The 27544-nt window shown below is 38.3% G+C and overlaps 1 protein-coding gene and 2 pseudogenes across 1 annotated transcript; all 3 read left to right on the top strand.

Annotated features, from left to right (window-relative positions):
* The first annotated feature begins 5569 nt into the window (after positions 1–5569).
* Positions 5570–8763, top strand: LOC115669368 (WAT1-related protein At1g68170-like; annotated as a pseudogene).
* LOC130135067 (phytyl ester synthase 1, chloroplastic-like) lies at positions 8562–22828 on the top strand (annotated as a pseudogene).
* Positions 16097–20356, top strand: LOC115666594 (cullin-associated NEDD8-dissociated protein 1-like). The gene is made up of 12 exons (XM_030588300.2): positions 16097–16242; positions 16399–16556; positions 16642–16765; positions 16985–17035; positions 17111–17193; positions 18377–18461; positions 18533–18634; positions 18747–18845; positions 19361–19471; positions 19545–19628; positions 19698–19838; positions 20273–20356. Exons 1-12 carry the CDS (start codon positions 16108–16110, stop codon positions 20345–20347), a joined length of 1248 nt encoding a protein of 415 aa, XP_030444160.1. The 5' UTR covers positions 16097–16107; the 3' UTR covers positions 20348–20356.
* Positions 22829–27544: the final 4716 nt, after the last annotated feature.

Below are 27544 nucleotides of genomic sequence, written 5' to 3'. Positions count from 1 at the left end.
TGTGATAGCCAAATGGAATCCCATCTAGACCTCTAACAATCATCCCATCCTCTAAAGCTGGCAGCATCACCGGTCCAGTTATCTCATCAAATCATCTAAAGATTATGTAAGTTGTCAAGTAAGAATAGTCTAAAGGTTAAAAACTAATCCAATGTAGGAACTCTTTTAAAAAGGACACCGCTATCATGATATGGAAACAAACTAGTCAATTGAAACTATTTTGTTTTGACTATACAACACGCATCTCCTTTTCTGAACTCATTTCATTGAACCTTTAAAATATTGTATTCGTGGGTAATATAATAACTCATGCCAGAAGGTCACTAGCTGGCCAAATGCATGATTAAGTTTGCAGAGCCCGATATGCATGAACATTCTAGGTGTCTGAAATTGTTATCTCTTTTGACCCTCAGACAAAGTTCAGACAAAATTTTTTATATGTTTGATTCATATAATTCTTATATTCAGCGGGGTTTGGTGGCAGGTAGTCTGAAACATAGTCGAGACTTTTTCCATGACGGTAGAATCTAGCGCCCTTCATAATTGTAACCAAATCAAAATCTTCCTGTATGCAAAGAATAAAATGGAATTCTTCAATGAAGTTAAATTGCATCATATTTTTTATGCGCAGGCGTGAGTAGGGTTATATAGCCTCACGAGTATAATTTTGCACTTACAACATTCATCTAACAAAAAAACATCGGTTACAATAAAAGTAGTATGCGGTCGTGGGGAATCATATACTCATGTATTAGAGTTGATAGCCATGTTATTAATTGAAAAGAAAGTACTGATATTTTTTTCATCTAAAGATTAGTGATCAGCAACAAAGTATATCTCAAAATAATTTTGAATGTTATATAAACGATGATCCTCAAAGAAAAGTGAAACTAGTATTAGTATTAACAGATTTGTCAGTCAGCAGAACGGACTCGGCATGATTATCTCGTGATGTACTACAGAATACCTATCCAAAATATCAAAGTAATTTTAATATTGATGGCTTTGCAAAATTTCACCGACGGAGAACAATACTCGGATTGGAGATAGTGGAAGTTCATAAATTGTATATTCAACTAGGAGGAAGAACACTCAAGACTAGCAGTAGGTTTCTAAATTGGTTTTTATTCTTGACATTTTCACTTGATATACCAAACAAGTTAAAAAGGATTGTGACGACACTAAAACCTGTTCTATTCTTTTCGAGGGTGATTTTTCTTCTCCATTTTATTGAAATCATAGACACATATGAGAAGTTCATGCGTAATTCTAGTCTCTGAGAAACCTACCAAGAAAAGGAAATGGCACAGTTGAGATCACTTCTCTGCATGCATCGTCTAGTCTAGCACCTTCTGCTTGACTTGGCAATAGCTAATCCTTCGTACTAGAATTACAAATCTCAATAAAAGTAAAACTTAATGTACCTCACAAAAAAACATAACGATCACAACTTTAAATAAGAAATTTGTGTATCTTTAGAAATAAAGGTTGAAGAAAGGGGACAAAAGGAAGGCCAAAGAAGGAAGAAGTTTAACAGAGATCAAGCACCTCATAAGCAGATAGATCATCTAACATCAAGGAAAAAAAGAAAAGAAACGTGACTATCACGCTCCTCACAAAATCAAGGTGGTTCAGGCAAAGAAAATGAAGGATTATAACTGAAGTAAGTCAATAATTTAACCTTTAGTTGAAGGAAAACACATCGAAGTTCTTCCAAATGAGGCTGTAGCCTTTGACTTTGCTAAAGATATTAGGTCAATATCCGCGCTAGTAGTTGCACTGCCTGTTTTTATATCTAAATATGAACTCAAGTAAATGAGTTATGTGTTTGACATGTGGATGGCTCGTCCATATACCTCCTGGCTTTTTAGGAGATGTGTGGGATAGCAATAAAATTGGCCGGGGATATTTGCCTTGCCAAAATCTACATAACCATCATAAACTCCAATCTCCTAGCATCTAATTATACGAGATCTTATAGAATGGATAAAATAATAACCTTGTAAGAAGTAGATTTTGTGCCTCGACGGCATGAATGCGTGAATTTGTATATGCTGAAGCCAATTTAGGCATCTGAAGCTTCCATAGGAAGTGTTTCTTTCGGAAGAATATTAGCAAGAACCTGCAAATTTTTCCATAAATCTTTTTCCAAGCTTAAAATTACAGTGGAGGTGCAGAGCCAAGTCTAGCTTGCTGTTCATGTCCAAAGAATATGTGATTGGTAAGAGTTGTACTCATTACATGAATTCGAGGAAAATAAATTGCAAAAAAGATTGCTAGTCTCACGAAGACAACGGCCACGGTTTGGCTTACGTGGGAACATGTTCTTTGATAGCTCTCCAACCATTTGCTGTGGAGGAAGCCCCTTTTCCGTGCCCAAACTATAGCCAAGCTTAAGAAGTACTTCAGTAATAGCACCACCCCAACACATTTACACTGTTGGTAGTTTGTTTGTAAAACAAACAATGAGGTGCCTTGTCCCACATCGAAAGGATGTGAGTGCGCACGTGGACGAGATTTGGCACTAATCAACGATCATTTTTATTTATTTATTAAATTTCGAATTTATTATTATAAAATAACTGTTTTATCATATTGAAACAGTGTGACCGTTCGCAAAAAGAGTGGCGGTTATTTTTTAATAATTTAATTTCGAATTTTTTATTTTCTGCCTAATGGTAATTAGGCTCTCTTGCAACCTTTGGAAGGTTGTGTCTGTTTGGACATAATTTATTTACATTCGAAAGGTTGTGTTTGTTCAACGTATAAATATTTCAACGTTTTTGTTCATTAAAAAGAACAACCATTTTTTCCATTTCTTCCAAGAGATATACAGCTATCTTTTCTAATTGTTTTCCTAAAGAGACCCTGGAGATAAACCGAAATTGCTATTCGGTATTCTCAATCAAGACTTTGTTGTATCCCGGAGGAAATTTGCCGGTGACCATTAGCAACTTCGTGGGGTAAATAATTCCTTAAAGAAAGTGATATCACGCCTCAAAGTCTCACTTTATTGTTCTACCCATTTTCGAAGTCAAGTTTCCAACATACACAGCAGCCTGTGCCCCCCTTTTCACCATCAGCAAGCAAAAGCTGAATAGGAAGGTTCGCTAAATATGCAAATGTGGTACCCATGGGCATTAACGGGCAACCATGCCTAGGCTATCCTCGGTAATTCAGTAGTTTTTGAAGTCGAAATCTCCAATAACACTCGCTTTCAAATGATTAGAAGATATCTTGCTATATTGTGATATTGTGTAACTATATAGTATTAAACTATTTCACAATTAGAAGATATCTTGCTATATAACTTTTTTGATTATCCTCTACTATCAAATGATTATGAATCTACATTTTCATGAAATGTTACAAGTACACATGAAAATTCATATTTATACTTAGTCCGGTCCTTCCAAGACAATAAGAGACGGTTCATGAAATCGCATTGGCGGACACATGAATAATCGCATATTAAAAAAAAACGGCAAGAGTAGTCGCAAATTAAAAAAAAAAACAGAAGCCAAATTGGCTACAGCTTCCATTAGTGGAGAAATGAACAGACAAAAAAGGGCAGTGGAAATCAAAAGCATGAAATCAGTGCCATCCCGCGTTAATACTTTCTTTGATAATGCCGCACATTACACTTAACAACCGGTGTGCCGCCGGCGCTGCCATCTCTCTCTGTTTTTTTTTTTTTTTCGCATCTTCGAAATTGTCGTATTCATTCCTCGAAATTCCTTTTACTTGTCTATGATCGTCATAAGGTCCCGATTGACTCGACTCGATTCGGTTCAGCTCGATTATGCCGAAATTGTATCTCGGTCCAATCTCGGACTTGCCCTGAAGGCCCTCGTGCAACATCAGCACTTAATGAAAGAAAAACCCATGGAAGGCCACTGCGAAAACTATCCGTTTGACGAATGAAGGAGGGCTTTCATATTCTACACGGTTTGTGTAATATATTTTGAAAATTTGAGTTACTACAGATGTGGGTAGTGTGAAAAATGAATTACATTCACACATGTGCCTATTTACTCAAAATATGTGAACTATTACGAGAGCTCTATCAGCTGTTATAAAAGCTTAAATTATTAGATAAGGGCTTGGATGAGACAAGTAATGAGGTTGGGTTCAACACTGAAAAATTGCTCGACCACGCCTAAAAGATTACGCGGCATGCATGCTATGTGGGATCACGTCCGTATCCGAGTCTAGTTTTGAATGAGTGTACTTCCTCAAAAAACTTGTAGGTTAATTTTGGCACAGTAATTGAAGTTAAATACGCATTGCATCAATTTCGCATGTGCGCTCGGGTGCTTCTCAATCGCTACAAACGATGACTTTCGTCGTACCCTAAAACTTAAATACTCATTATATACGATTTGAGAGCATAGAGTATCCAAAATTTTTGACCCTATTAATCTCCACGAGCACATATATGCTGTGTACAGCATACATAATTAAACTCAGGAATCCAAATTAATCTGGTAGCGAAGCGCACACAGATAAGTAAATTAATGCTTGGCATTGACTTCTATATGTACATTGCCCAAAAAAGCAGTTCCACTCCCCCTATCTCAAGGAAATATTAAGTGGCTTGCAAGCGCCAAGTAAAAGGCTGATGTGGCGTGCGCTTATTTATTAGTAACCAATTACAAATTGACACATGGAATCAAAAAAATAAATTAAAAATCCCCTCAAATCCACCTAGATTTCTCTTTTCTTCCTCTTCCATCTTCACGACGAGCCCCACGCCTCCTTCCGCCACGGCCACCGGCGGAGTTGGAGTTGCTGGCGCCGCATCTCTCCACTTCGGCCGTCTTCTCCGCCCTTGTGCCTCACTTCCAGATCTGGCGGCGAGGGACTGGGATTTGGCGAAGAGAGGAGCCATGGCTGAAGATCTCTCTCTCCTTCCATCACTCAACAGAGAATCTGTGGACTGAAAGTGTGTATACCGATCTGGAGCCTGAGGCCACGAGAGACGATGGTCTGTTCACCCGCGACAACGGAGGGGGAGACGCGGAGGTCGACGTCTCCAAATCTGTCGCTCAGATGCCGGGACGACGGAGAGGGTGGATGCGAGGTCAGTCGTCGCTCACGCGAGCCCCCTGCTCTGCGTCTCTAAATCTGCCGCTCAGCCGCGGGGACGGCAGAGAAAGTGGGTGCTCAGATCTGCGGACGAGAGGCCGTCCATGGCCGGCACTGCTCTGCATCTCAAGTCTTGGCTCGTCCATGGCTTCCGGCGACGAGCTGCGGCATCTCCATATCTGCATCTCGAGTCTTGGCTCGTCCATGGCTTCCTGCTACGAGCTCAACAGCTTTGCCGCGGACCGTGTTGGCCACGGTGAGGCAGTGGCTCAAGGATGGGGGCGGCGGCGGCTTGGGCGGTGGATATAGCCAAACCGGAGCGGAGGTTGAAATGGAAGTGGAAAAAGGGATATCAGTAAATAAGCGCACGCCACGTCAGGGCTGACGTGGCGTACACTTGCAAACCACTGAATATTCTCTCACATCTCCTCGATCTCTATCATACCTGGCAAGTGCGAGCTCGGAGATGGCAAGTGCGAGGATGATCTAGTGCATGGTGACGGGAAGTACGTAAGCCAAGCAACACATCTGGTGGCCTTCTTCCCTGTTGCATTATACATACCCCACTTTCACTCCTCTCGTCTGCAACATTCGCTCTTCTCTCTTACTCAACTTCAGGACAAAGATTTAGCAAATCCCATCTTTTTTCAGTTTTCACGTTTGATTAAGATACTTCCTCCATACTCGTTCGAGGAACCTAAATCTCGAGAGGAGAGAGAGAGAGAGAGAGATTCGAGCGATGGCGATGTATCGTTTGTCCGAGGCCATGCACGAAATGGAGGCCCCGCTGGTGATGGTGGTTGTCCAGGTCGCGTTTGCCGGCGTCAACATACTATACAAGCTCGCCGCGAGCAACGGAATGAACCTGATGCTCGTCATCGCCTATCGCTTCATATTCGCGACGGTTTTCTTGGCCCCTCTGGCTTTCTTCTTAGAAAGGTCACACACAACACACTTCTCTTATTAAACCAAATTCTAATTTGTATTGTATAGGTATACTGATTTTGTGTTTCGGTTTATAACAGGAAGAGCAGGCCAAAGTTAACATGGACAGTGCTTGTGCAAGCCTTCTTTTGTGGGCTATTTGGGTAAGTGTGTGTTTCTTAGTGCACTGATGTTCGGGTTCTTGATTACCATGCCTCTTTTTGTTTAATCTATAACATTTGGGAAATGCTTAGTGACTTGTGGTGCTATAAGATAGCACTTATGTGATAACAGCCTAAAAGCCATGTTTCCAGGTACCGCAGCAGACTAGATACAACCTTCACTAGATATTCCTTCTAAAAGTGACTTCTAGTACATAAATATGGAAGACTCAGGTGCTTATGCATGGGGAAGTTTCTGGTCTTTTATTGTTGACTATGATTGAATGAATTTGCAGGGGATCAATGGGGCAAAATTTGTACCTAGCAAACTTATCGATGACATCGGCGACGTATGTCTCGGCCATGGCCAACCTCACCCCGCCATAACCTTCGTCTTGGCTATTTCTTTCGGGTATGTACAGGAATGTCTCGTGCAAGTTCCTCGACATGTAATTGGCTTATAATTCACTAGAATCGGTCTTGGCGCGTATGCTCGGGGATCGTCAGCTGGGATGTTCTTCTGACGTGGCGCGTGGTTTTCTTTCATGTTCACGTGGTCGATGGCAATTAGGTTGGAGCAGGCGAGGCTGAGGACAGTTGCAGGGAAGGCAAAAGTGGCGGGAACATTAATGGGGATTGGTGGGGCAATGCTGCTCACGTTCTACAAGGGCGTGGAAGTCAACCTGTGGTCAACTCACGTGAACCTGCTGCGCCACGTGGCGGCGACCCAGCAGGGCCAGGAGGGTTGGAGCAATCTCCCCCTGGGATCGCTTTTGGCCGTGGCCAGCTGCTTCTGTTACGCTTTGTGGTTGACCATTCAGGTGGGTCTTTGCTTTATCTTTTCAATACGTCTTCACGTTGTCGCCTTTGATTTGCCTTTTCTTTTCATTCCTTCTAGTGTCAGTCACCTTTTCCTTTTCAAGGTTCTTCTGGTTAGTTTGGGAAAGATTGCATGCTCATCCAAACATCCCGAAGATTCATTTTATAAAAGATGAATTTTTCTATCCCCTTCAATGCTTCATTTAGTGTCTCAATAGATCTAAACGATTGTTATATGAAAATCAGATTTATAAAATTGAGATTGATGGTTGAGATTTATTGAGGTACCAAAGCAAACGTATAGGATTTTCACTCTTTTGTTTTTATATATATGGAGAAGCTATACTCCCCCGAATTTGTATTCGGTCTACAAGGACTAATGAGCCTTCAAGGGATTGAAGTTGATCGAGTGATTTAAGTGCACTTCCAAAATAACTATAAAGGTCACACCTACCACCTTACAAGTGGAAAGTACCTCGATGTCTATATATCGGTCAAATCGAGAATCTCAAGTACCCCACAGTTGTAGAGGTAGATGCAAGAGGCCGAAGTGACCTCGTGCATAGTAACTAAACGGTGTAGCGTATCAAAACATTCAGTTTTTTTGCTTGAAATAAATAAATGACATATTTAAAACGAAGAAAATATCGTAACGTGCATGTCGCTAAGTGTTGTTTCTCGGTAACTAGAAATTACAACGTACAATGATTTGTTTGACAGGCCAAGATGAGTGAGGGATTCCCATGCCAGTACACGAGCACGGCGTTAATGACCTTCATGGCATCAATCCAAGCAGTGGTTTACGCATTGTGCCGAGAGAGGGATTGGAGCCAGTGGAAGCTTGGATGGAACATCAGGCTTCTCACCGTATCATACTTGGTACACCGTGACAAACACTTTACTTTCTAATGTTGCGTGCATTTATTGGGGGCGGCTTAATAGCGATTGTCGAACTGCCCTGGTATGTGTCGTTAGCTAATCCGCCACCTATTGCGTGGCACGGTTTTGCTTGTGGTGTTGTAGGGGGTAGTCGGTTCCGGGTTGTGCTATACTCTAATGGCTTGGTGCGTAAGGGTGAGAGGACCGGTCTTCGTGTCGGTTTTCAATCCTTTGATGCTAGTGATTGTGGCCTTGGCGGGGTCTTTGGTGTTGGATGAAAAATTGAACCTGGGAAGGTAAGTATACATACATATATTTTTAAAGCATTCGAACCTTTCGAATCACTTAACACGGGATATCTAAAATACTCACTTTATTTCGATGGCAGCATTCTAGGGTCAGGGCTCATAGTACTTGGTCTCTATGCGGTGCTATGGGGCAAAAGAAAGGAGAATAAGAAGATGAATCAGTTAGTGCCATCCAGCAGCCCCAATGAATCTAAATCCATTGAGATATTTGTCGCCTCTTCTAACAAGAACGGCACTAAGGAGGGCGACGATGTTCAAGAGTTGGCGCAAAAGGAGAGCGAAGTGATCCAAGAAAGTTTTGAAGGGAAAAGAGGAGGAGGAGGAGAACGAGCTTAAGGAGTAACTGACCTTGGATTACTGTATGATGTACATTGTCCCTAATATGGGCGGGCATAGAAATGCAAAAGTGGCAACTTCGACTTGTCCAAGATCGGGCATTTTGGTAAGTAGCCGATATTGCACAGCAATGTCTATACCATAGTCAAGAACTTTAAGATATACCCAAGTCTTTAGCTATTCCCTTTTGTATAAGTAATCAGTTTATTCTTGGAATGATATATGCCCAACTCAGAGATTGGGCCTCTCCCAATGATATCCTTTTTTTATATTTAAAATCTTGTCTTATGACCTAATTAGAATGTTGTCCAGGCATTACTACGGTTAACTAAAATATATATCAACCAATGATATAATGCTATTATGATTCTCAATTAAAGAGAAGTGTATAGTTGAGTTCTATGTGTAACTGCTTTTATATCTCAACTAGATATACTTGATTTCTTTGCAACCATGGATCATATCGACCCCACTAGGACAAATATTACGGATCCGTCTTTGGCTACCGACCGAATCCAAGCTCTGGTTCACATCTTACTAAGTCTTAATTTAGTAAGGTATTAAATGGATATGAACTTACGTAATAATTCTTTGCATAAAGCATAAACTCATTAGCTAATTTTATGGATATACCTCATAATAACATATGTTATGAGATTATGGGTATGATTGATTCTATATCTATAATACATAACGTACAAGTCAGATGATGAGCATGGTCTTAGCTTGGACCAGCTAACACTATAATATTTTCCCACTCAGAATTTCATATGCATTGTCTAACTATAGTAAAAATAAAAAGTAACTCTAGTTAGTTCTTCTTTATATGGAACACACTCCATATCAGAGTGAGAGCTAAACCAACTAAAGTGGATGGTTTCGGAGCCATTTAAATTTTATGACCAAATAATACCAAATTTTAAAGAAAATATCTTGTATTATCTCTAGATTTTTTTATGAACTTATAAGTTAGATAATTAAGAATTTATATCACCTCATAACATAAATAGCAAGTTCGTGTCAGTTATAGGAATTTTTTTGTTCATTTAATCATTGCTAAAAGTTTTAGAACGACGAAACAATATTGTCGACGTGATTTAGCGAAAAGGAAATCTTGATACATAAAATTTTCTCACCACATAATTATATAGTTTATAAATATGTAAATATTTAATGAGATGTTTAGAATCATGATTTTTAATTTTAAAAAGAAAAAAAGCAAAAGAAAAATTGAGAAAGAAAAAAAAAAGTACAAAAAGGGAGACAAAGACAAAATGGAGTAGGTGTACTCAATCCCACTCTCACCCATTATATACTCTCAGTACTCTCCCCATGGAGGCTTGGAAGACCCTCCTTCCATCCTTTTTATCGAGAAGAGCATAAGACCCAAAATTAGTTATTATGTTAAGTGCAAAATTAAGGCATTCGTTAGTTTTAAGTTATGTCAATCAAGAAAAATCACAAAACATATTTGAAAGGTTTTGCATATTTAAAATAAACTAGTACGTAGCTTGAGCGGCTGGCAAGATTTATTTAGCATCGCAAGGAAATTATTTATCAAAAAAAGATGTCGTTACTTGAAAATTTTCATGATTCATAAAGATGAAGTCTTTGTCAATAAGCACGTTGGCCTTGATTTACATATATTGCAATTGTGAAAAATGTTCTGTTGCTTCTTTTGTACTAAAAAAATTGCATTTTAGTGATCAATGATGGGAAATTTATGATGAATTAGATGGGTTGTATAAGGTAGGACTCTCAATATCACTAAATGCAAACAATTATATGTTTGAATTGCATCTTACCTATTAATGCACAATGATTTGTTGGACAGGCCAAGATGAGGGAGGGGTTGCCATGCCATTGCACGAGCACGACGTTGATGACCTTCATGGGGTCAATCCAAGCAATGGTTTAGGCATTGTGTCGAGAGAGGGATTGGAGCTTGTGAAAGCTCAGATGGAACATTAGAGCGCGCATGGAATCTATTTTGGAGCAGAAATTCTGCTCCATAATGCATTTCGGAACAGAAATGCGTTTGTTAAAAAATTTTCGGATTGCATTCTGGAGCAATTTTTGCATTTTGGAATAAAAACGTGTTTGGTAAAACTTCATTCTTTTTTTGGCTCCGAAATGAATTTTTGTTTCCAGAATGAGTTTTGGCCCAAAAAAGAGAAGCTACTTTTTGTAGCTTCTCTTTTCCAGAATGCATTCTAGCCCAAATTTCCTTCTTTACAAGAAATCAAAAATCTCAAAAAATCAAAAAATAAAAAATTTCAAAATTTCACATAATGGCTTAGAATACCTGTGGCCACCCACTTTGAGTGAAATTTAAATTCTTTTAGGTGCCAGAAAAAATCAAAAAATCAAAAATTTAAAAATTTTACAGAATGGCTTAGAATACCCGTGGCCACCCACTTTGAATGAAATTTAAATTTTTTAAGGTGCCCAAAAAAAATTAAAAAATCAAAAATTTCAAACCTTCACAGAATGGCTTAGAATACCTGTGGCCACCCAGTTTGAGTGAAATTTAAAATTTTTGAGGAGCCCAAAAAAAATTTCAAAATAAAAAATTTCAAAATTTCACAGAATGACGTAGAATATCTGTGGCCACCTACTTTGAGTGAAATTTAAATTTTTTGAGGTGCCCCAAAAAAAATCAAAAAATAAAAAATTTCAAAACTTCACAAAATGGCTTAGAATACCCGTGGCCACCCACTTTGAGTGAAATTTAAATTTTTAATGGTGCCCAAAAAATCAAAAATTTTAAAACTTCACATAATGCATTCTAGCCCAAATTTCCTTCTTTACAAGAAATAAAAATTTCTAAAAATCAAAAAATCAAAAATTTCAAAATTTCACAGAATGACTTAGAATAACTTGTGCCACCCACTTTAAGTGAAATTTAAATTTTTTGGTGTCCAAAAAATCAAAAAATCAAAATTTCAAAATTTTAAATAATGGCTTAGAAAACTTTGCTTTCCACTTTGAGTGAAATTTAATTTTTTGAGATGCCAAAAAAAAAATCAAAAAATCAAAATTTTCAAAATTTCACAGAATGGCTTAGAATACTTGCGGTTACCCACTTTGAGTGAAATTTTAATTTTTTTAGGTACCCAAAAAATAAAAAATAAAAAAATTTACAGAATGGCTTAGAATACCTATGGCCACCCACTTTGAGTGAAATTTAAATTTTTTGAGGTGCCCAAAAAATTAAAAATTAAAAATTAAAAATTTTTACAAAATGGCTTAAAATACTTGTGACCACCCACTTTGAGTGAAATTTAAATTTTTTAGGTGCCCAAAAAAAATCAAAAATTTCAAAACTTCACAAAAAGGCTTAGAATACCTGCAGCCACCCACTTTGAGAGAAATTTAAATTTTTTGAGGTGCCAAAAAAAAAATTAAAAAATCAAAAATTTTAAAACTTCATAGAATGGCTTAGAATACCCTTGGCCATCCACTTTGAGTGATATTTAAATTTTTTAAGGTGCCCAAAAAAAATTAAAAAATAAAAAATTTTAAAATTTCACAGAATGGCTTAGAATACATGTGGCCACCCACTTTGAGTGAAATTTAAATTTTTTGAAGTGCCCAAAAAAAATTTCAAAATAAAAAATTTCAAAATTTCACAGAATGGCTTAGAATACCTGTACACCCACTTTTAGTGAAATTTAAATTTTTTGAGGTGTCCCAAAAAAAATCAAAAAACAAAAAATGTCAAAACTTCACACAATGGCTTAGAATACCCTTGACCACCAACTTTGAGTGAAATTTAAATTTTTTGTGGTGCCCAAAAAAATCAAAAATAAAAAAATTTAAGACTTCACAGAATGACTTAGAATACCTGTAACTACCCATTTTGAGTGAAATTTAAATTTTTGGGCACCTCCAAAAGCATAAATTTCCTTCTGTTTTATCAAACATATTTCTCTTCCAAAAATCAATTTCTGGAGCAGAACTAGTCTTGTTTTGTCAAACAGATTTCTCCTCCAGAAATCAATTTCTAGCAAGAATTCCAGAAATAAATTTTCTGGCAAGAATTTGATTTTTGGAGCATAATGGATTTCATGCATGCCCTAACTGCTTGGTGTGTGCGGATGAGAGGATCAATCTTTGTGTCAGTTTTTAATCTTTTGATGCTAGTGACCGTTGCCTCGGCTAGTTTTACGGTGTTGGTTGAAACATTTCACCTATATATATTTATTTGGGTTAATACCACGAAAAACCCCAAACTAGTACACCTGTGATAATTTTACCCCAAACTAATTTTTTGATCACCAAAAACCCCAAATGGGTAAACTTGTGACAAATTTACCCTCGGTTTGTTTCCTTTAAATTTTACTGTCAAATTATTTTGTTAAATGACACGTGACAGTTCATTGATGTACCGGTTTTATATTTTACCCTGCGTTTGTCACAGATGTACCAATTTGTGATTTTTTGTGGTATTAATTCAATTTAACGGAAACTAATGGAGGGTAAATTTATCACAAATGTACCAATTTAGGGTTTTTACTGGTCAAAATATTAGTTTGAGGTAAATTTGTCACAGGTGTACCAGTTTGGGGTTTTTTGTGGTCAAAAAATTAGTTCGTGGTAAAATTGTTACAGATATACCGGTTTAGGGTTTTTCGTGTTATTAACCCTATTTATTTTGAAGTATTCGTACCTTTTGAATCACTTCATGCGAAATATCTGAATGTTACACGAAGAAGTTGTTCATCTATAACGGTAATCCTAAAATTTTCCCTTTATTTTGATGGTAACATCATATGGTCGGGCCTCCGACCTCTGTACGGTGCTGTGAATCTGAATCTGTTGAGATTGTTTACGCCTCTCCTAATAAGAAAAGGTTAAGGAGGGTGATGACGTTCGAGAGTTGGTGATAAAGACAAATTTATTAAAGAAAGTTTTGAAGAGAAAAGAGGAGGAGAAGAACAAGTTTAACGAGCAACTGGCCTTGAATTACAGTGTACTGCCCATCGTACCATATATATATAGGCAAGCATAGACGAGACAGGTAAAAGTGGCAACTTTGACTGTCCAAAAGTGGTGATTTTGATTCGTCCAAAAATGTACGGAGAACGAAAAGTGATCAGTAACAAACATCGAAAAACATAAGGGGACGGACAATTTACCGTGCCACCCGAAGCTTTAGTTGGATCAATAAATTAAGAATCGCGATTAGCATGACGAATTATTTTCACCCTAAATTGCTGTAGGAGGAAACCTTTGAACCATATACACTTACCCAAGGCTACAAAGCCATTACTTACAGGAAACAAACGCTATCCCCACGCTAAACAGTTTGTTCAATAATGTCACACAAATTGCATGAGATGAGTGACGGGTAAGGTAGGCGGTTCAGACCGAGGCGCTCGACACGTGTCGGGCCTCGGGTGGCTGTTAGGGAGGAAGGGTGGGGCCCCTCTAACGAGGAACGACGATCTTGCAAATTAAGTCAATGCGAAAATACCGAGAAATAAACGATGAACGATAAATGACACTAGAAATTTACGTGGTTCGATCCGAATATATGTATCTATATCCACGGGAGAGAGCAGGTAATAAATAATCTACCATAATCGAAGAATCAAAGTTACAAATCGCTCATACGCTCGAGTATTTCTCACACCTAGATTTTAGCCTAAACTCAAAGTGTTTACGAATAAATAATTCAATTGGACAAATAAATGCATTGCACAGATCACCGCGTGTTCAAGTTCAAAGCAAAACGCTCACGCACGGCTTGGAACCAGAACGTGCCTCGCGACGTTCTTTCCTTTTCTTCTTCGAGCGGCTCGTCTTCGGTACTGTGCGGCTTCGTGCATGTGCGGCTCGGAACCCTCGCAGAAGATATCAACGCCTTTTGTATGCGTGCCCCTTGTTTCTCCTTTTAATTTTATTTAATTCCATGAGTCAACAAAAGAACTTTGACCTGGGCCCACCAGTTTTCCTTTTCTGTTGAAGACGTCCTTCACCGTACGTGCCATCAGAATGATTTTGATTTGTTGGGCAATTTTGAATATTTTCTCCAACAGAAAATATATATATATCTTCACGATAAATATGAAAATTTATCAAAGCGGCTCAAACTCGTCTTCTCTCCGGCGCTCCGTTGCCGATGAGCGGATTCGTCATATGTCGAAGGGGCTGGTGTCCTCCGCAGCATCTGCGACTGTCTTTTCCTCTGTCGAGACTGGTTGCTTTTGTAGAGAACGGGAGCAAAAACGAGCGGACCGCCTTGCTGGTTCTCTCCTCTGGAGTGCGGCACTCGCTTGGAGAAGTCGCCTTGCTTCTTCATCTACCTGGTGAGTTCCCTCAAAGGAGGTCGCTGAAGCGACGGCGGGTCATGTAGAACGGTGGACGATGATTGGGCCGCCACGTCAGCTATTTTCGGCGAAACTTGATAGGAAGGGCTACATTGAAATTTCGCGAAAAGGTTTATGACTAACTTGATAAAATCGAAAAGTTTAGGATCGAACTGACATCCATAGAGTAGATTTATGACTGATCGGGTAATTTTCTCTCCAATGAATAGTTAGTTCATCACGAAATGTTGGAAATAATACAAGAATTCCTTACCAAATACCACTAGACATGGAAGACTTGCTGCAAAGAGATTGTCCGAACTGCAAATGAATATTTGAAATGTTATTACACGTTTTTTTTTTCGATTTTGCTTTCTTTTTTTTTTTTATTTTATTTTTTATATGAAACGAGTCGTGCTAGTGAAGGAGTATCTCCGAGACGCTTATTAATTATATAATTTGATTTTGAAGACCTCACAATTGTGCGTTGATCCGGGAACGGTAATTTAGCACACTAATTAATGAACTAGTTTTGTAAATTAACTTTGATTCAGCTAAACTCAAGTTGCCTCGTCTTTTCGTGTTACATTTTGTCCTATTCTCTGACAAAAAGAAGGAAATAAAAATTTTGTCCTATTCGCAACAACCACGGCAACGTACGTCGAGCAAGGACACTCTCTCCTCTTCTCTCTCCGTCTCTCTCCCTCCCACACCCCCTTGTGAAGTTTCTCTTTCCACAGCAACATTCGGTTAGTGCTCTCTGGTTCGCTCTGCAAGTCCATGGCGGCAACCGGAGCTTGTCTCTCCTCGTTCGTCTCCTCTCCGGCTCTCCTTCGCCGGAGCGAAGGCTCCAGTCAGAATCAGAACCAGCGAGGCGGTCCGCCGTCCGTTCTGGTGAGATCCTTCACCTCATCGAAGAACCCCCATCAACCGCTGGGGTCCGCTCTCCAGCTCCACGTCCTCCATGAACCGCGGGGAAGAGCTCTGGTCGCTCGCTTTTGCTCGATATCTCTCGTGTCTCCTCCTCCCGTTCTCCACGAAACTAACGGGTCTCGACAAAGGAAAGGCAAAGGCAGTCGCAGTCGCAGTCGCAGAGGACGCTTGCTCCTTCGAAATGGCAAATGTGCGAGCGGAGAGGAGACGAACATTTGCTTCGTCCGCAAATGGGAAAATTAACGCGTATGATACAAAGGCACCCTCAATATCTTAGGCTTAAATTGAAATCGATCAACTGATTGCTTATGCTGCTGCCAATCCGCTTTTGGTGGATACTAATATATGAAAATGTTGCAATCTAGCCGTGCCGTTGGCTACCGATTTGGACCACATCTTGGAGAAACTGTTCCAGTGCTAATCAGTTATTGCACCAATGCCTCAGAGAATGATGAAGAGCTCCGTGAATACAGCCTCCAGGTAGATGGGTATTCTCTTGTTAATTGCTCTATTTTTGTGTCCTTTATCTGACTCGGATGTCAGCTGACTCTGTATATAGATTGTTGCCACTTTATTTGGCCGGAGTTGTTGGCATTTTGTACTCATTTCTGCACTGGGTTCAATCTCGTTTTCCAGGCACTAGAAAGCTTTCTGTTGAGGTGCCCCCGAGATATTTCTTCATATTGTGATCAAATCCTCAGTCTTACGTTGGAGTATCTTAGCTATGACCCGAATTTTACGGATACCATGGAGGAAGATACTGATGAGGAAAATTTTGAGGAAGAGGAAGACGAGTACGTTAATTTTGCTAAGAAGGAGCTAATACAATTTTTTTAGATGGATACTTCATAGTGACTTGAGAACTGCATTCTGTTACAGTGATAGCGCAAATGAGTATACAGATGATGAGGATGCCAGCTGGAAAGTTAGAAGAGCTGCAGCTACATGCTTGGCAGCATTAATTGTTTCTCGCCCAGAAATGCTCTCAAAGCTTTATGTAGAGGTTTGTGTGAACAAGAGTTGCATCTGATCATGTAGAAGTGTACCATGTGCATCTCCATTAGGATCTACTCTGATTGCCCTTCTTTATTACTTTCCTGTTTGTTAGGCAGCTGTCTATGTTGCATTTGATTGCTTTAGGACTCTAATTTTTTTTATTTTCCTGTGGATATTTCTTGTTCAAAAAGGAAATAAATGATTAATTAATGATATTCTGGTGCAGGCTTGTCCTAAGTTGATTGATCGGTTTAAGGAAAGGGAAGAAAATGTTAAAGTGAGTGAGTTTCCATGAAGTGCTTCCGTTGTGAGAACCATAAGCTGTTCAGTTTCTAATACTTCTACAATGCAGATGGATGTATTTAATGCCTTCATTGAGTTACTTAGGCAAACTGGCAATGTGACAAAAGGGCAGATAGACATTGACGAATCGAGGTAAGTTTACATTCTTTTGTATTTGTAGTCTATTTTTTCTCATATTATCATGGAATTGAAGTTTCGGAAACCAACGAGGGAGGTTAGCCTGTTTAATTTTTTATCATGAAAGGTTTGTCTTCGAGTTACTTAAGGTATTGATAGAAGTTGGTTATATCACATTTGGCTAAGAGGAAAAACAAAATTTCATGATGTGAAAGAGATTATATTCCTTTTAGGAGTTAATTATCTAGCGCGATAGAGTAACATAACGTGAGAAAACACATCATCATCCACCACCAATATTTCTTTCTATATTGGAAGAATACAGGCAACATGCAATGGCCTTCTTATTTTTCTCGAGTGTGCATCTGCAGAAATTGAATAGTTTTAGATTCATTTCTTTTGCTCATATTTGTAGCTACTGTTTTTCTTAAGAAGAGTAATAGATCAAATGTGGATTCTCAGTGTATGTAAGGAAAAGGGATATGGAACTTTAGTTGTCTGAAATCTGGTATGGTGCGGTAGGATGCTTCAACACACTTAGTAGGAAACTTGGAATCACATTGATATATAACTATTTAAAATTTCATGCTTTCTTTGGATCAGTATCCTTTATTTTGAGAGGAAGACAAAATACCTTGTTACCTTCTGGAACAGTTTTCCATCCATTTCGTGGTTCCAAATCAAAAAGGATCCTTAATTTGGATTGTTCATTATAAATGTGGATGGTTGCAGAGGCAATGTCTTCTACTAAATTCTCATGCATGATGCTCCTAGGTGTGATGAAAATTTATTGAGCATCATTGTTACAAAAGAAAGGACGCCCTGTGTGCTCTCTTTTTATCTTTGATGTATTTAACCTGAAACAATTCAACATGAATGGATGCTTTACCCTGATGGAAGAGCTTTTGAGATAGAAACTTCCTGGCTGATTGGTTAGCAAGTCCTATTGCATTACCTGGTTATTTATTGGCTTTCTGCTATGGAAGCTTTGAAAATGAGTTTCCAATACTTAAATTTACATGGTTTTCTAGATTTTTATTTTTGTCAGTGATCAATATTTGTGTCCTAGAGGTTCAGGAATTACTGTTGAGTTGTTAGGATACCTTGTTGCATTTTCATGTTTATTTGAGATTCTAAACTATTAAAAATGGTTTTGGTCGATAAATTATGGTGCTAATGGTTTGGGTGTGTAATGCAGTCCAAGATGGTTGTTGAAACAAGAAGTAGCAAAAATTGTCAGATCTATTAACAGACAGCTGCGTGAGAAATCAATCAAAACAAAGGTGGTGCATTCCTCCAGTCTCTTTAGATATTTTTCCTTCCTAGTAAATTTTAATATATGCAATTGTTGCAGGTTGGTGCTTTTGCTGTCTTGAAAGAACTTGTGGTTGTATTGCCAGATTGTCTTGCTGACCACATTGGATCACTTATTCCTGGAATTGAAAAGGCACTAAGTGTATGTACATTGTCATTTTCCTAATGTTTCGTTATAGATCTTTGACTCCATGACGTAAATGATTTACCGGTTATTTCTCTGGCTTCTAATTGTCATGTTGTTATTTGACCAGGACAAGTCATCTACATCAAATTTGAAAACTGAGGCTTTGATCTTTACAAGATTAGTGTTGACTTCACATTCGCCCTCTGTTTTCCATCCTTACATAAAGGTATAATTTCTACCTTTGCTGTTGTTTGCAAAATTAGGAATTACCAATGAGATTGTTAGGTGCAAAGGGCTTTGTTTTTTTGAATGCGTATGCTTTGTTGTCCTTATCAGTCTGACGGCTCTTGCATTATAAGATGAAAGTACCTTTTAGGACATGAGTGACTGTATCTTTTGCTGTGATATGTTAACCATGAACACATTAGCTGCTCATGTAGCGTTCACTATTCTCAAGACTGTTTGTGGATTAATGTCTGTTTTCAACTTCTTGCTCCTTGAGCATAGTTTTTGTTGTATTGTTAACTTTGGATGTGCATTTTGGCATCCTCTGATGGGATTTCATCTGATTAAAAGATATGCAATTTTTTAGGAAGAAATTCGTGCAAACTCTTTATGCTGCCTGCCGTATTTGTCTTGTATGTGAGAGTAGCAGAGATTCTGCTTCCTTCAGAGTAGGGTTTATACGATATCAGCTGCAGCTGGTGTTATTTACTTCCTCTGTTTTATATGATGTTTTAGGCTCTTTCCTCCCCTGTTTTATCCGCTGTTGGCGAGAGATATTACAAAGTCACAGCAGAAGCATTACGAGTTTGTGGGGAGCTTGTTTGTGTTGTCTGCCCAAATATTGAGGTGGGTTGCACTCATCTTATGATTTAAGATTTCTTGGTGAAACAATCTGACTGTGAGTAGTTTTCACACACAGGTGCATGGTTTCGACTTCAAGCCATATGTTCATCCTATCTATGATGTCATTATGTCACGCTTGACAAACCAAGATCAAGATCAGGTTCATTCTTGTTCTCATGAAATGTTTCTCTGCTACTGTTGCTATTTCTTATGTTTACCCTTTGTTCAGGAAGTGAAGGAGTGTGCCATATCTTGTATGGGACTTGTTGTATCAACATTCGGCGATAATCTTGGACATCAATTACCTGCTTGCCTTCCTGTACTTGTCGATCGGATGGGAAACGAGATCACACGCCTTACGGCTGTGAAGGTTTATCTCTATCCTGCTGAATCTGTCACCCACTAATTAGGAGAATACCACTTAGATTGACTGATATTGAACTTGTACATGATGATACCATTTTAGATTGAGCCTCTTGCAAAGACTAATTCTATTTTTCAATCCTACTTCACTTTATCTGATGAGCTCTCTATACTTTTTATGATTATGATGGTATCTGATATGGATGGGAAGTCTTAGGATTTTGTTTAGAATCGTAAGGTTGTGATTGGGCTCATAACTGGTTACATGTTTGTTTGAATGAAAGAATACATTATGATCAGTTGGTAGGACAAAGGTTTTGATCTTACATTGATGAATGCAGTGTCTCAACTCCTCTTTAGACATGCCTAACTCCCCTACTATCTTTGTGCTTTCAGTGTGTTTATGTAGAGGTGGGTCCAAATCCAGTGTTTTCCTTGCAGGCTTTTGCTGTAATAGCAGCTTCTCCTCTCTGTATTGATCTATCATGTGTCTTGGAGCATGTCATTTCACAATGACGATTTTGTTGCCATCGGTGGTTCATCGTTGAAGTGATCTGACTCTGAGAATTAAACAGGACTTACACAATGACGCTTTTGTGATTTCGACCGTGATCATCTCTAGATATCTGTTGATGAGCAGCTTGATGTTGTAGCCTTTTCCGCTGTTACGTGGGTTTAATCTAATCATAAGCTGTTTGGTTTTCTTCTGAATTCGTCATGTTTCTGTGAAATTTATTCGATCTTGATGGGAGTTTCAGTGCTTTCTGTTTCCCGATATGTTGTTTCCTGGGAATTGATGGCAATGGAGCCGGGCTTACTTTGCAGCACAAACAGCTCGGAAAGTAAGCATGCCTACTCTTCCTCGATTATTCAATCTTCCAGTTTAGCACTGAAATTTCGGCATCTAATTCTGCTTATTGCCGAAATGCATCAATCGTCTCTACACTATACTTCCGAGCACTCTGGTTTTGGGCACCCACCTGAGCTTAATAAGGAAACGAAAGAGGGGGAGAAACAATAGCAGTGCCTCGCAACATAGGGCAGCTAGCTTGTTTATGAACATACGACCTCAATCCCCTTCCAGCTAAGATCAGTTATCGGGTTGCACAGTTTGAAATCTTAGAATATAAGTATGCCAAATATAGGCAGAGTACTTCACAAATCAATTTTCTTTTCTCATTCATAACAAATCTGATGAAATTCGTTCACTCCCTGTTCACTGTGAGAGATGTGGTGATTGCTGCACTTTGCATTAGGTTAAAGGCTCTTTCCTCTCTCTCCTGAACTTAGATGAAGTGAGATGAGTCACAGTTCCTGTGTTACCATGCTTGTCCTCTGCGGGCTACTGGGGCTATTAATGACTATACAATCTGTTTCATGCAATAGCTTGCGCACTTCACTATTTAATGCAGCAGTAAATGTCTAACTGGATGAATGTTTTCATGTGTGAAGGATGTTCGACATTTGGTGCTTGCACATCCCAGCCATGGATAGAACGTATTTTCTAGGTCCTCCTCTTTCTCACTCTCTCCAACTGCTTCACCAATTTTGAATATATGGTAACAATCTGAAGACAAAGTGATTTGTAATCAACAATTTAATTGTGATTCTTTCTAGCTCCATTACGTAGTAAAAGCATATCTTGTTATCCTGGAGTTGTAATACAACAAAGCCAGGTTACAACAGATGCTTTGAGTCCTCTCATCTTAATTCCATACGAGTTGATAACTCCTAATCATTTTGCAAGGCTCAGACCTGATGAAAATGGTCCAGAGAACAATAAAAGCGGAGACCTACCGCTGCCCAAATAGACCTCTACGCATCTTGTTGGAGAATCATCGGGAGGATGCCTTGCATTAGCTGTCGCAGCACGCAACCCTGACATCGATCTTCTCTTAATCTTGGCCAACCCAGGTGAGAAACACTTTCTAGTGAAGTTATATAAATGCAGCAGGACAAGGGAATCGAGTTATTATATCCACTCTGAAATGATCGGCTTTCCAATTCATATTCTCTGGAAAAACAAAGGAGACAAGAATCTTATGCATATGCAGCCTTTTCTTGTGGTAAATGAAATGCTCTATGGGAGTTATGCAGTGTCCTCGTTGAATTATGTCGGATTAACGCTTATGTTCATTTAGAACCTCTGTCGGTTGTGGCAGCTTTGCCTATTAATTACTGAACACCACGCATATTTTTTTGCAGCCACTTCCTTTGACAAGTCGCGAATACGACATCTATTACCTTTGCTAGAGTTCATGCCGATACTGTTGCAGCTAAGCTATCCTTTCAACCTGAGTTTGATGGCAGGTTTGCGTTGCTCCTTATTATTTGTATTTTGCTACACTTTTCCATGTAAAGTAGAAATTGTTTCAGGTTTATTTTCTCACTTCTTTATAGTATACCAGGCTACTGATTTGTGGACGCTGATAATATAGAAATCTACAGTTGAGGATAGCCTACTGAATTACTGAGGATAGCCTAGGCATGATTGCCCGTTAATGTCATGGGTACCACAATTGCGTATTTAGCGAACCTTTCTATCCAGCTTCTCTCTCTCCTAACTGTTTTTCTTTTACAACCTACATTAATTTGTGGTGCTACAATTACAGGCGACCCCCATAACATCTGTTTCATAGTTTTAGATGATGGTTGCCCATTTTTAGGAATACCTTATTGCTTGCTGATGGTGAAAAGGGGGAATGGGCTGCTGTGTATATGTGTTGGGGTGGTGCTATTACTGAAGTGCTTCTGAAGCGTGGCTATAGTTTGGGCACACTCAGTAGTTAGTACCATATATATCCGGCTGCAGCCATGCTGTAATTTTCTCCACTTATTCTAGTTCATTTCTGGCAGATATAAGGTGATCCTTCGAGGACATTCAAGGCTAGCACAGAAAATAGGGCTTCCTCCACAGCAAACGATTGGAGAGCTATCAAAGAACATATTGACTACGCCATCTTACATATCAGTAAGCTAAACCATCGCCATCATCTTCGTGAGACTAGCAAACTTTTTTGCAATTTATTTTCCTCGATGGGTAGAACTCTTACCAATCACATTTTCTTTGGACATGAACAAGAACTTGCGCTATGTCTATAATTTTTTGCTTGAAAAAAAAATTATGGAAAAATTTGCATGTTCTTGCTTATATTCTTCCGAAAGAAACACTTCTGTGGAAGTTTCGGATGCTTAAATTGGCTTCGGCATATACAAATTCATATATTCATGCTGCCAAGGCACGGAATGTACTTCTTACAAGGTCCTTATTTTATTCAATCAAATCTCATACAATTAGATGTTTGGAGATTGGAGTTTGGTTAGGTAGATTTTGGCAAGCAGATATCCCAGCCAATGTTATTGCTATCTCACACATTCCTAAATAGTAAAGAGGAAACACGATGCTAACACATTGATATATTATAGCAGAGGCAAATGAGGATCAACTTGTTATCCTTTTGTTGACCGTCATTGAATCTCTTTTGAACTACTAGGTTGCTAATACGTTAAGTTTCGTAAGCCCTTTAGTAAAGCAAACCAAATGGATTCTCTCACATGTTTGTGAGATTAATATGAAAAATTTCTAGCATGAATGTATAATCAAGTTAATCAAGTAAGCATCTTCCGATGAGCAGCTTAAATATATTTGCATTGAAGGGGGATTTACTTGGGCCAGAAATGCCAAATTAAAAAAGCGGGTAATTAGAGTTTTTAAGATATATGGATGAGCCCATCAACATATCAAAACATAACTCATTTTCTTGAGTTCAGATATTAGATAGTAAAAAAGAGGCAATGCAGTGCAACTACTAGCGCACTGGATATTGTACCACTATGTTTGACCAAGTCGAAGGCTACAACCTCATTTGGAAGAACTTCGATTAGTTTTCCTCCAACTAAGGGTTAAATTATTATCTTAATTTAACTGCATAGAGTCATTTAGTAAAATCTATATAACACTGGCTAGTGCCCATTGCTACTGCGGATTTGTGGTCATTGTAATCCTTCATTTCTTTGGTTCTTTGCCCAAACCAACTTGATTTTGTGAGCAGCATGATGGTCACATCTCCTTTCTTTTTTTCCTTGGTGTCGGGTGATCTATCTGCTTATTGGGTGCTTGGTTTCTGTTAAACTTCTTCGGTGTTTCTTTTTGTCCACTTTCTTCAACCTTTATTTATGACATATACAAACTTCTTCTTTAAAGTTGCGATCATCATGTATTTTTGTGAGGCAAATGTAGACTAACTTTTATAGGGATTTGTAATTCTAGTGGGAAGAATCAGCTATTGCCAAGTCAAGTAGAAATGCTAGACGACACGATGCAGTGCAGAGAAGTGATCTCTGTAAGTTTGATGACTGTGGTGATTTCCTTTTCTTGGTAGGTTTCGCTCTTTCCAGAGGCTAGAATTACGCATGAACTACTATATCATGTGTTCAGCGATTTCAATAGAATGGGAAAAAAAAAATCACCCAACAAGTTTTAGTATCGCCACGATCCTTTCTAGCTTGGTTTGCCTTATCAAGTGAAAATGTCAAGAATAAGAACAATTTAGAAACCTGCTGCTAGTCTTGAGTGCTCTTCTTCCTAGTTGAATATTTGACTTTTGAACTATCGCTATCTCCAATCCGAATATTGTGTTCTTCTTTGGAGAAATTTTGCAGAGCCATTAATATTAAACTTACTTTTGCGATTGATATTTCGGATAGGTATCTGCAATACATTATGAGATAATCATGTCGAGTCCATTCTGCTGACTAGTAAATCTGTTAATACTAGCTTTACTCTACTCACTGGGGATCATCGTTTATATATACACTTAAGACATCCAAAATTGTTTTGAGATATTCTTTATTATTTATCACTAAACTCTGGGTAAAAAAATATGAATACTTTCTTTTCAATTAATAACCATGGCTATCAACTCTAATAAATGAGTATATGATCCACACAACCGCATACTACTTTTATAACCGATGTTTCTCTGTTAGATGAATAATGTCACTGCAGAATCATACTCGTGAGGCTGTATATCCTACTAATCCCGCGCATAAAAAATATGATGCAGTTTAGCTTCATAAGCATCATCTTTTGTTCTTTGCATGCAGAAAGATGATTTTGATTTAATTACCATTATTAAGGGCATTAACTTCTACCGTCGTGGAAAACTTCTTGACTATGTTTCACACTACCTGCCACCAATGCCTGCTGAATATAGGAAGTTATATGGATCAAACAAGTAAAATTTTTTGTCCAAACTTTGTCTAAGGGTCAAAAAAGATAGTAGTTTAAGACACTTAGGAAGTTCACGGAGATCGTGTTCTGCATACTTAATCCAGCATTTGGTCAGCTAGTGACCTTATGTACGATCCATTCTAGCACCCATGCATACAGTATTTTAAAGATTTAATGAACACAAAAGAAGATACGTGTTGTATGGTCAGAGTAAAATAGTTTCAGTTGACTGGTTTGTTTTCATATCAAGATAGGCGTGTCCTCTTTAAAAGAGTTACAACTTTGTATTAGTTTTTAACCTTTAGACTTCTTCCTTGACAACTTGCATAAATCTTAGATGGTTTGATGAGATAATTGGACTAGTAATATTGTCAGCTTTAGAGAATAGGAGTATTGTCAGAGGTATGGGATTCCATTGAAGGAGCCAGTTCTATATGTTGTTTATCACATGTTTTTAAGGCGTGTAGTGATTGCTATGGATATGTGATTCCCGAACCTGAGGAACATACTTTTACGAGGATAGCATATTCTATGTTCTTTGAGAAATATAGAACATAACAAACGTTTGAGCGGGGTTTTATGACACTTTTCGGATGATGGGTGTGGTACTTGTTTCGGGGACCAATTTGTTCAAACTTCTTTTGTCAATGTCTCGTGTCTTGTCCTATCCACGAGGCTAAAGCACATCATCCTAAGGTACTAGTGCTAAAACCTCAATATACTATTGTTGTCAGAATTTATATAATTAATGAAATAACTTGAAATTGGATCAAACAAAGGCAAGCGTTTTGTTAAATAATAATCATGCATGGTTGATAGTTTTTTTATCGCCTCTCGCTCCAACTACACTTTAGGTGTTATCTGTAGTTACATTACCATATCTCACCATTTAAAATGTCCGTGTTTGTGGTACATGCACAAGGACGTACTTAATATTCATGTTATCTTGCTCTAGCAAAGATAAAATCTATCCCTATATCAAAACTTGAAATAATGTACTATACAATTGACAAGGTGAACAATACAAGTTATTTTGGCTGGAGCAGTTTGAGTTTGTCTAGATGGTAGTTAGATTTGGAGCCAAAATAGTGCCTTTTAGTACCGTTGGAGAAGATAAACTTTGGTGAAGTAAATCCTCTGTGAGCTCTTGTGGAGCTTTGTGCTTTCATCATTGTGTATCAAAGATGTTTGAAATTGTCAACAAGCTAAACACGAGCATTAAAAAAAACCAAAACATTCCGTCAACAATTCCATACATCTCTATATACAATGATGGGAGCACAAAGCTCTACTAGAGCTTACAGAGGACTTACTTCACCAAAGTAATCTTCTTCAATGGTACCAAAGTAATCTTCTTCAATGGTACCAAAAGGCACTATTTTGGCTCCAAATCTAACTGCCATCCTGACAAACTCAATCTGCTTTGGTCAAAATAGCTTGTATTCTTTACCCTAGCAATTACATATGATATTACTTCAAGTTTTGATGTAAGGGCAGATTTTATCTTTGTTAGAGCAAAGATATCATGAAAATACTTCCTTGTGCCACAACATGAACATTTTAGATGGTGGGATATGGTAATGTAACTACAGACAACATCTTGAGCTGTAGTTGGAGCAAGGGGTGAGAAAAAACCTATCAGTGATGCATGATTATTATTTAACAGAAGGCTTGCCTTGATCCAATTTCAAGATATTTCATCAATTATATAATCTCTGATAACAGCAGCACATTGAGTTTTTAGTATTAGTTCCTTACTATGAAGTGCTTCACACATGCCTCCTAGATAGAGGAAGACGTAAGACTTTGACGAAAGAAGCTTGAACAAATTGGTCGCTGAAATACGTACCGTGCCCATCATCCGGAAAGTGTCATAAAACCCCGGCTCAAGCGTCTGTCCTTTTTTATATTTCTCAAAGAGTATAGTATGTGCTATCCCTCGTAGAAGTATGTTCCTTTGGTTCAGGAATCCGATAACCATAGGAAATCACTTCAATCCCTTGGTTCAGGAATCGAATAACCATAGGAAACCACTTCAATCCCCAATAACATGTAATATCCAACATATAGAACTAACCCTTCTAATGGAATCCCATCTAGACCTCTAACAATCATTCCATCCTCTAAAGCTGGCAACATCACTGGTCCAGTTATCTTATCAAACCATGTATGCAAGTTGTCAGGTAAGAATAGTCTAAATGGTAAAAACTAATCCAATGTAGAAACTCTTTTAAAAAGGACACGGCTATCATGATATGTAAACAAACCATTCAATCAAAACTATTTTGTTTTGGCCATACAACACGGATCTCCTTTTCTGAGCTCATTTCATTGAACCTTTAAAATATTGTATTCGTGGATACTAGAATAAATCATGCTAAAAGGTCACTAGCTGACCAAACGCATGATTAAGTTTGTAGGACACGATATGCATGAACTTCCTAGGTGTCTTAAATTGTTAAATTTTTTGACCCTCAGAC

Source organism: Syzygium oleosum, unplaced genomic scaffold (genome assembly GCF_021117445.2).
Source record: "Syzygium oleosum isolate NSW1041296 unplaced genomic scaffold, Sole_v2.1 Sole_v2.27, whole genome shotgun sequence".
In the NCBI taxonomy this organism is placed as follows: domain Eukaryota; kingdom Viridiplantae; phylum Streptophyta; class Magnoliopsida; order Myrtales; family Myrtaceae; genus Syzygium; species Syzygium oleosum.
This window is presented reverse-complemented; position numbering and strand designations above follow the sequence as displayed.